The sequence below is a fragment of the Vitis vinifera genome, chromosome 15, assembly GCF_030704535.1.
Source record: "Vitis vinifera cultivar Pinot Noir 40024 chromosome 15, ASM3070453v1".
NCBI classification, from domain to species: domain Eukaryota; kingdom Viridiplantae; phylum Streptophyta; class Magnoliopsida; order Vitales; family Vitaceae; genus Vitis; species Vitis vinifera.
Genome location: NC_081819.1, coordinates 10999605 through 11010318, shown reverse-complemented (window position 1 = coordinate 11010318; position 10714 = coordinate 10999605). Strand labels below are relative to the sequence as shown.

The following is a 10714-nucleotide window of genomic DNA, read 5'->3' as shown; positions in this document are numbered from 1 at the left end:
TGAAGAAATGGTGATCTTGAACCTTGTATTGGGTGTTTTGGATCATAGGGTTGATGAAATGCAGAGATTTGTTGGAAGAAACTTTCTTCCATTTACCTTCTGCGGAGTGTTTGAAGCCATCACTATTTGATGAGACCTTTGCAAGCACTCCATCATTATTTATTTATTTTTTAAATACAAGAATGATTTTTCATTGAATGAGGCTCTGTGGAGTAGTTATTTCTGCTACCATGATTTGCATTTCAGGCTAACTAATGATTGAAGTGTAAATATATAGTTAAAAAATATAGAAAAAAAAATGAAAAATTATGCAAGTAATATAAAAAATGAATACAATTTTTTTTTTTAATTTAATGAAATATAAATTTAATTTTTTTTATTTATAACATCAAGTTAATAGAAGAAAATATTCCATTTTAAAAAACAATTTCTTAATAAGGTTTTTTATTTTAGTTGTTCTATAAAATTGTTTTTATTAACCCAATCGAACATGTTTTGTTATTTTTTTTTAAGAACAAAAAACCATTTTTAAAATTCAGTTATCAAACGCAATTTTATTTTTAAAAACACCAAAAACTATTCTTGTAAATTGTTTTCAAAAACTATGTTTTAAAACTGTTTTTAAAATCACTTCCCAAGCAGGTCATATATTTTCCTTTTCTTCTCTCTCTCTCTCCTCTTTTTTTTTCTTGTTGTTGAAGGATACTTTTGCCATTTTTTATCATTATTCACACAATGGCCTTTGGAAGAATTTTTGCAATTTCTCATTACCATTCACACCATTTATCAAAATGGGTGACTCTTTTGGGTCATTATCACCACTAGTCCATCTTATTTGGTAATTTTTCTTAAATATTAATTACCACGAAAACAACAAAAAGGTGCACTTTTTCACCCCTTTTTCTTTTTTATGAGTAGATAAACTTATCCATCACACATAAAATTGTAACCAAATGTCTTCTTTATGAGTAGATAAGCTTATCCATCACACATGAAATTGCAACCCTTCTAGTGTCCACCTCTTTTCCTCCTTTATGAATTGTCACACATGAAATTGTAACCAAACACACAATAATGATATTGCAAATAATTTATGGGGCATTATTTTGAAACTAATTTTAATAATATTGCAAATAATTTATAGGGAATTAGTGAATACATATCCCGTTGGTATATATAATGAATCCTTAATTCATCACATTATGTATTTATTACATATCGAAATATATTTTATGTATGTACAAGTCATTTACAAGATAATTGTTGTATATGTACAAAACTAATACAATATAAATACAAGGCATATAGTAGACTCAATTTTTTGGGTGAAAACTAATTTGTCCCATTCACACCTTGATTGTACATCAAAGATGCCAAGACGAAATGTTTATATGTAAGCTTGGATGTCAAATTCAATTTATTTGTAATCACACATAGCAAGTACAAGGTATTTAAATGTATCCACAATTCAAAAACTAAATATTTTATTTTTATTATTGTAAAATTATTACATCTATTCCCTTATATTACCATAATGTTTATGATCATCTTATTTTATAGATTTTTAAAAAGTTTAATTTTTTCTATTGAAAGTTATTATGCATACGAGAGAAGTAAATCTACCCAAGTTTGACCATTATCTTATTCTCTTGATATCATCGATGGGAAACTCTAACATAATTCTCGAAAACAAACATATGAATTTAGATAAAGGGGTGAAAAACAATCACCTTTTTTAAACGGTTACACATATAATATAAAAGACTGAGTACTTTAACGAATCCACATTTGTACATTAACGGTGGTTAAATAAGGGTGAAAACTATGTTTGGTTGGAAAAAAATGATACACAAAGAAAATAAAAAGAAAAAATAAAGAAAAATAAAAAATTGATCTAAATTTAATTCCACTTATTTTTCTTTATATAAAAATTAAATAATATAAAAATACACATATTTTTAATTAATTTTAATTATGTTTTTTTTTTCATATCTTTTATAATAAAATTAAATATGAGAAAAATATTTTTTCTTTCTTTCCTCGATACTTTTACCAAACATAACGGATACATTTTCTGCAAATATAAACCTTAGAAATTGAACTTGAGAATCGGGTGAATGATTGGATGAGAGTAAATGACGAAGGCCACAAGTAGAAGATGGTGCTCCTTCAAAGCCTCTCTATCGATCGCTACATAACATATGTGCATATCTGACAAGTGTCTTGCAGATAGAAAGAGGACTTCATCTTGGAGAGGCTATTGATCTTGTATATATAGTGCACACTCAGTTATGGGTCTGTTCACAAAAGAAAGAAAAAAGTTGAAAATATTGTTTTCCGTGAAACAAAGAAATTAAGAGAGGGAAAATGCAGGCTGTGAAGGAAAAATTGAATGAGATGAGCACAATGCGCAAGGCCAAGGCAGATGCTAGGGCTGAGGAGAAGGTAGAATTAATTTCTTTATCAACCACTGAATTAGAATTAAGTGCAGGAAATTCATTTATTCTTTTTTCATCTTCAAAATTGTGCAGGCAGAGAAGGAGTTGGCCAAAGCTAGAGTAGAGGTAGCTAAAGAGGTTAGAAAGGCAAAAGAGGCTGAAGCAGCCATGGACCTGCATGTGGCCAAAGCTGAAGAAAGGGCTCATCAGGAGTTGGTTAAGCATGCCCAGGAACAGTCATGACTGATGACCCACTTACTGCTTCCACTACCCATCACCAACATCCTGACTATCCTGACCACCCAAGGAACTGCTGCCCATTCCATTAGCTTGTAGATTAATGTTGATTGAGTGTTAATCTGATTTTCTTTCCTGAACAGTTTGTGTTCTTGCTATTTTATTTGGGTCTTTGTTGTTCTTGCAGTGTTCCATGTATACTTTATGTTCTTTTCTGTACTTCATATTTGTAATAATATAGTCATAAACCTGGGTTTCAACAGGTTCATTTCATTTCTTAATTGAAGTGGCTCAACCTGGTGGAAGATAGATGCTAAGATACCCAAAGAACAAATTTATGCTATAGATCCCCATTGTATTGATGCTTGCATGTGGGCATGCAAAATAACACCATAAACATGAAGGGATAATGACATCATTAAAACTCCCTTCTCAAATTGGCATTTCAATGTTGAAAATAACTAATTAATCAACTCGAAAATCAAAGTGCATGAAACCACTCTAACCATGCAAAGTTATAGAAACATCAGCCAATTTTTGTTGTGTTAAGCACGCAGAAATGGTGTGATCACTAACGAGATTATCATGGAGGGTCCCTTGTTGGAAGGTAAACCAAGACATGGAAAATGTGCCTTGATGGTTGAGCACACTGTATATGACTCTCTATATTAAATTAAAAGGAGAAGGAAAAATGAAAATAAAAAAGGAAGACGTAGAAGAAGAAGAAGAAGAAGAAGAAGAAGAAGAAGAAGAAGAAGAAGAAGAGGAAGAAGACTCACCTGTATGGATTTTCTAATTAAACAAAGCCCTGGTAGATCAATTCTCTCTTTTGAGAAGAAACCTTCCATTTTCTTCTGTAAGCATTGATTATTTGGCTAGTGAACTACCCTCAGCAAATTCTAACCAACTTCTTGCCTAAAACCATGCAAACCCAAAACTACAATCTTACTCTTTTCAATAGTTTGACCATTTCAAAACCTAACGCACTGATCACATCCCACGTGGTCTTTTGATCTCATTACTAATTTTTCTCAAGAGTACTGTACCATTGTTCGTTTCTATTTGCTGCCCATCTTGGAGTTTTGAAGCTGGAATGGCTAAAGAGGAGAAGATCAAAGAGGAGAAAGTTGACGCAGTGACTACTGCAGTTTACAAAGTTAACCTGCATTGCCGGCAATGCGCTCGGGAGATCCAGAAGCCTCTCCTGAGAGCCCAGGGTAACATCATCTTATTCCTTCGATCCTAGCTAGCATTCTTTTCTTAATTAGTTCTAATTTTATCAACAAAAAGTTCTTTTAACTTTTGTTTGGTTCCCAAGAATATAAATGCATATAAGGATTCAAACATTTTCCCTACGACGTATTCTTTCATGTCCCTGGCAACCAAACTGGGCAATATCTACTTAACATTATTGGTTATCACCACATCGTCGATCATGCATGCTATAAGCAGGGATTCACAAAGTGGATGCCGACATCGAGGCTGGTGAAATTAGGGTTAAAGGTTTGATCCATACAAAGAAAATTCAAGAAAGAATCGAGAAACTGAGTAAGAAAAAGGTTGAGATAGTGTCACCACAGGCCAAGATCAAGGACAGTGTTGCAACAGAAAAGACAGTGAAGGTTAACACCAAAGAAGTGAGTACTGTTTGATGAAACTCTTACTTTATTTTTCTGAACTTAATAAATAATAATACCGAAAGATGAAAAGCTAACAGACAAATAGTACACAGATATGGTTCTATATATCATAATGTAATAGATTTTTTCATTAATATTCTTTTGCTCCCTTGATATCTTTCCCTGGATCTAGTGATTAGAGTAAGTTAGGCCGTACTAATTTGGATGTCCTATGGATATTGAAACTTCCATTTTCCCTCCACTGTTGTTTGAGACCTCAGTGCTGGTTTTCTGTAGTATTCTGAACACAAAACAAATCTATTCTCCAGAATATGATACAAAACTTCAACTTATGAAAGCGCATACTTTGAAAATATTTTTTGACAATTATAAGGCACCATCTTATATTTCTATATGTATGTTATCGGAAATCAGACTTAGAGGGTGTTTATTTTTTTACTTTTTGTTGAAAGTAATTTGCTTTCAGACTTTAGGTCGTTTGTTTTTCTACTTTTTCATGACTTATTATAAACTTTTTACTAAATAGAAAAAACCAAAATATATAACTTTTTCTAAATAGAAAAAATGACATATTGATTTTTCTTTACTTTTTAATATTTAATAAAAATAAAATATTACAAAAATAAACAACCTAATATTTAACACTATTAAGCATTAAGGTTCTATTTAGAATTAAGTAAAAAAACAAACACTACCTTAGTGATTTTATTTACTTGATTTTTCAACCAGATTGTGCGTACAACTACGATAAAGGTTCATATGCACTGTGAGAAATGTGAGCATGACCTTCGAAGGAAGCTACTAAGGCGTACAGGTACTTAGTTGTTACAAAGAGAATTCGATTAAGCATACAATTAATCGAATTCAACTTCTCATGTTTGCTCTCTTGATCACAAATGCAGATATTTACAGTGTTAAAACCGACATGAAAGCGCAGAAACTTACAGTTGAAGGGACTGTCGAGTCTGATAAATTAATAGGATACATCAGAAAGAAGGTGCACAAACATGCAGAGATTATAGCCCCAAAACCTGAGAAAGAGGAAGAAAAGAAGGAAGATGTCAAAGTAGAACAAATATCCATCACAACAACACAGACGGTAGAATTCATGGAAGACAAGAGCACCAAGGTGGATAATGTTCCATACTTTATTCATTGTGCCTATGATCCTGAGTTGTTTAGTGATGAAAATCCAAATGCTTGTTGCATATTGTAAAATGTTATAGGGGACATTATTTGAGGGTACATGCTAGCTTCTTCCACTCAATTTCTTAATTTTTAGTTAGCAAAATTATATAATAAATAATATTCTACCATACCATGAAGTAATTTTCCAATAAGTTGTGACTTTATGCAACACTACTTTAGTTTCTGATGTAACCACTTTCTCAGCTGATACTCAGATATCAGCCTTAAAGAGAATACACAATTGGGATCCATGTAGAGATGGTAAGACATTGAATGCCAAGTTTTCTATTGATGTATAGAGCTAGAGCATGCAAAGCTGAATATTGGGTCGATCCCATCAAGCATGAGTACAGATTTAATAAGGAAGAGGAAATGAGGTTATGCCAATTAACAAAGCCAAAATATAAAATATGCGAGGCTAGTAGCAGTTCCACTAGCTAGAGGCATGCAACTTCTTCTTTCCAAGTTTTCATTGATCATCATCCAAAGAGGACTTTTGGCATTTGAACCACAGAAGGAAATGAACCCAGAACTATTCCATATTGCAATTTATTTTTTTTTTCCTGTCAGTCATCTCACAAGTTCTTGTTAATTTGCAGAAGCAAAGGATCATTATGAAAATGTATTAAGTAATAGACTCAAGTTTAAATGCCCCCCCTCCAAGTGACAACATTTCAATTGATTTGAGAAGCGAAAATAAAGAGATAAATTTGGTTCTTCTTAACAAAAAATGATCTACTTGGCTACATGCCAATTAAGCAGTCTCATGAACTTTTAATTTCTTTCTGTAAATCTTCCTATTGATGAGAACTCTTACAGTCTTAACTAGTTCTAAAATCATTGTATACTCTTAATTTGCTTGACATTATTTCTTCAACATTTCCTATTCATATAAAAAAGACCCAAGGCTTACAAAAATAATTTATATGTATATATAAGAATGTTTCAGTTACGTGCTAAATATTGCCTGCTTTAACATTGATTGGGATCGTACAGTTGAGGGAGACATGCTGTCTTCAGATTAATTGATCACTGCATTATACATAAAGTGATGTATGCCTAATTAAACATGGAGAGATGTTGATCATATAACACAATAACAAGGAAACAAGGAAACAAGAAACAAAGAAAAACCTTCAAGTTGGAGCTAACTTGTTCATATAGATAAAAGAAGTACAAGCAATAGATTGACCAGATGGAAGCCAAAAATTAGTTGATGGAAAAAGAGAGCAATTTCTCTAATTTTATTGATTGCCAGTTACTTGTTAGTTTCATACACATATGGTCAGGCCATTACAGTATGGTTCTCCATCATTACTTGGCCTAGCGTGAAAAGCCAGAGATTGCTCATAAAATCAAGAAAAGTAAGAGAATAATAAAATAAAATAAGGAGAAGAAAAAAAAACCAAGACCATCACCAAGTCATGTCTGGGTAGAGAAGGAACCCCAAAGAAAATTTCTTGTGAAATAAGTTTTCTGACCAAGTCACGCCTTGTATTCTGTACTTGTACATTATATTAGGCAAGATCCATTACTTTAAGGGTGTAATCCAAAAACAGTCATATCCAAAGAACAAAAACATAAGCAAGAGGTCGGTGTAATCTCACACTCAAATGAATTATCAATTAAAATTAGCTGATCTACTACGAGGGGGTCTGAATCTTACAAAATATTCATCAATTTTATCATGTCATTAAATTGACAAGCTATTTGTTAATCCTTTTTTGTGACTGCAAGGTTTGGTGCTGGCCCACTCTATATACTTTCTATGATATGTAAGATGCCCAAAACATTACTATACAATTTAACTACATTTCAGCTACTGGCGATCTATAACATTATCTTTGGCCTAGCTAAAAAGGTTAGGATTTGGCAACTCTCCAAGTCGGTTCATGGGAAATCCTAGACATGTATGCATTCTTTCAAGAATAGAATTTGAACTTCAATTGATTATTTCATGGTGGCTAGTGAGTCTGTTGATGATGGCATGTTTATGTAGTTATATTTATTGCTCTCATGGTCATTAAGTTTTCTTCTGATGACTCAAGTGTTTCAACTCTTTCCTCTTAAGACAGCCATCAAAGAATATTGATACAACTATGAACTAATTATGTGCAAGTTATATGTTGATTAAAAAGCCTTATTAGAAGAGAAGTAGTTGCCCTAATTTTATATGTTCAGAGTGACTAATGTCAGATTTTCTTCTCAACATCTAGCTCCAACAAAGGCACAACACTAAAATATAAGGGGAGGAAACCCTAGATCTATGATTCAAAGTTGAAACCCACAAACCCTAATACTATGGCAATTGGTGAAAAAGAAAATGATGTATACATATATATATATATATATATATATATATATATAGAGAGAGAGAGAGAGAGAGAGAGAGAAAGAGAGAGAGAGAAAGAGAGAGAGATTATTGGCTTCCAAGCCATTATTTCAAACACTTAAATCAATTTGGGCATATGAAATGACAAAAAATTAAGCAAAAACAACACAAGAAAGTAAGAAGTGAGACTTTACATGGTGAAGGAGATTTTGTGGGTTAAGGTCAATTAGGATTAGGATCAGGCATCCCAACTAAGCCTCCCATCAAATTATTGATTCCAGGAAAATTGTACAAGGGAAGACCACAACCACCGCCACTCTCATCTTCCGGTGGCTGCATCAGGAGCCCCTCCTCTCCATCCACGCCCACCCTATCATAAGCCACGTCCGTAAAGGAAGCCGCAATGACAACCACCGGCCCACATGCAGTCAAACCCCCCACCACGCTCCCTCCGACAACCTGTCCCTGGCTGCCGGCCAGAAATACAGTCAGGCTAGTTGCACCGGGGGGCGCTGGCCGCGGCAGAAACGATCCAGACAGGGACAGTATCTCGAACCGCCCCTGCAGAAAAGCCACTGCACCCCCAGCCGCCGCCGGCTGTCTCAAACTCACGTCGGTGACCATGCCGCTTCCGCTTAATATACAGATCCCACAGCGGCGCTTCTCCGTGTACTCCGCCACTGAGTGGAACACATCGCAGCCATGACCAACCTCCAATATATGTGCCCTAAGCGTGTTTGTACTCTCTCTTGAAATCACCACCGGTGGCTTAGGCTTGTTCTTGGACCCAGGTGGTCGACCTCGAGGACGGCGAGCGAGCACATCTCCGTCACAGGGAAACTGAGCCGTGTTCCACTCATTTTTTTCAGGCTCAGGCGGTTCCGGAAGGTTGTTGAGCTGAGGCTGGTGAAGGTGAAGATGAAAGGGAGATGATGAAGGTGAGCCATTGGGGAAACCAGCCATAAACACTTGAAAAAGAGAAGAAGAATAAACTAAGAAAAAAGGAGAATTAAAAAACTAAATATAATATGATTATTAAATAAATGAGAGACCCATGATTCATAGCCTTAGTACGAATAGAAAACAGAGAGAAATCGAGTGCAGAGAAAGGGAAGAGTGGGGGGAGAGAGAGAGAAAGAGAAAGTGGGGAAATATTTGATGAACTCAAAGTCATAAAAACGCATATAAAATGGTAGAACGGCTCCAACTTGAATTGTTTTAGTATCCTCTCCTTTGGAGACAAGTTGGCAAAAAATTAGTAATAAAAACACACCATTGGTGAATGTTTATCATGGTGTGTGCCACCACCTTAAAATATATATTTTATTGAGAACTTTAGGGACCAATTTGGTGAGAGGACTTCTTATTGACAATTATAAAAGTTTTCTAATATTAAAAATGTTAAAAACTTTTTCTATAATTATAACCAAGAAAATTTAGCACGATGAAAAAAATGCAATTAGATTGAAGTAATAAAAAATAAATAAATGAGACCAAATATAAATTATGAAAATGTATAAAAAGAATGAGACCCAAATATAAAACAATGCAAACAAATTTAATACAAAGTAATGAATTAATTAAAATTCCAAACCCGTATTTTTCTTATGCAAGTTATGTACACGGATATATGATGCTTGATGCTTGTTTGTAATTATATATATAATTTGCATCACTTTGTTACTAACTTGTTATGATACGGATTGTTTCTATATTGTTGTTTTATTGCCACATATATATATATATATATATATATATATATATTTTTTACCTGAGTTATGTGTATAAATGTAAGATTAGAAGTGGTAATTCATGCTGATAGGTCGTACTCGTGTTATGGCAAAGTTCAGTTATTTTACTATATAGCTCAATCCAAACTCGACAAAAATAATATTTGTATCAAAAGTGTAAACTTAAATATTACCTAACTATTAAACAAGTAACAAATCGTATAATCTATTTAATCCATTTAATATTTAAATCATCCTATTTAATAATCATGTTGAGTTAGTTTTTGTATATATTTATATAATTAATGTTTTTATCAAACATCTTATTTATTTAAAAATAAATTTAAAATAAGTTAATATATAGGTTAAATAATTTAAAAATATAATTAGATTAATAACGAGATTATTAAATGAATCAATTTGAATCAAAATTTATATTATATAGATTGATCCAAAAATTATCTACTTCTTAAATAAATTATATGCAGATCGATATAAATTTGATTCAAACTCATTTATATTCGATCCAACCTAATTCACAACCCCTTTTATCATTATTTAGGTTAGTGGAAATTCCTTTGTTACCCTCTTTTATCATTGTTTAGGTTAGTGGAAATTCTAATAATTTGTACATATCATATTATTTGTCTTCTGACGACATTCTTGTGAGATTAAAAAAAAAAGTACGGAACGATCAAATATCACGTCCAAAAGACCATTGGCGTCTGAAAAGACTTCATCCTTATTTATTTATTAACAATTTAATAAGTGATGGATGACAGATTTCATATTTTCTATTAAAAAAGATTTGCTGTATAAATAATAATAGTTTAACTGAAAAAAAGTAATGATTTTACAAATGATCTAAGAAAACACAAACATTTAAAAAATTTACTATCTCAAAGTTAAAAAAATTTAATTATAATTTTTAAGAATATAAGATATATTCCTATTTAAATAAGGATTTCTATATATCTTAGATAAAAGTTGTTGTTATTTTTTATTTTAAATACAAAATATATAAATTATTATATTTTTGAATTTTTTTCTAAGTATTATATTTTAAAATTTTTTGTATTTTTTCAAAATCCCTATCAAAGAATAACTCGTTAGAAAACTTGATATCTGATTTATTTAATGGTAGTAGAA

At 32.4% G+C, this 10714-nt stretch overlaps 3 protein-coding genes across 3 annotated transcripts; 2 read left to right on the top strand and 1 right to left on the bottom strand.

Moving 5' to 3' along the window:
• Window positions 1-2057: 2057 nt before the first annotated feature.
• Window positions 2058-2956, top strand: LOC100258590 (late embryogenesis abundant protein 6). The gene is made up of 2 exons (XM_002264473.4): window positions 2058-2445; window positions 2532-2956. The coding sequence occupies exons 1-2, from the start codon at window positions 2368-2370 to the stop codon at window positions 2679-2681; spliced, it is 228 nt and encodes a 75-aa protein (XP_002264509.1). The 5' UTR covers window positions 2058-2367; the 3' UTR covers window positions 2682-2956.
• A 431-nt stretch (window positions 2957-3387) lies between these two features.
• LOC100249861 (heavy metal-associated isoprenylated plant protein 4) lies at window positions 3388-5737 on the top strand. Its single transcript, XM_010662956.3, has 4 exons — window positions 3388-3892; window positions 4128-4312; window positions 5045-5129; window positions 5218-5737. The coding sequence occupies exons 1-4, from the start codon at window positions 3769-3771 to the stop codon at window positions 5529-5531; spliced, it is 708 nt and encodes a 235-aa protein (XP_010661258.1). The 5' UTR covers window positions 3388-3768; the 3' UTR covers window positions 5532-5737.
• A 2192-nt stretch (window positions 5738-7929) lies between these two features.
• Window positions 7930-9181, bottom strand: LOC100244733 (putative DNA-binding protein ESCAROLA-like). The gene has a single exon (XM_002265244.4). It carries the CDS (start codon window positions 8796-8798, stop codon window positions 8058-8060), a length of 741 nt encoding a protein of 246 aa, XP_002265280.1. The 5' UTR covers window positions 8799-9181; the 3' UTR covers window positions 7930-8057.
• Window positions 9182-10714: the final 1533 nt, after the last annotated feature.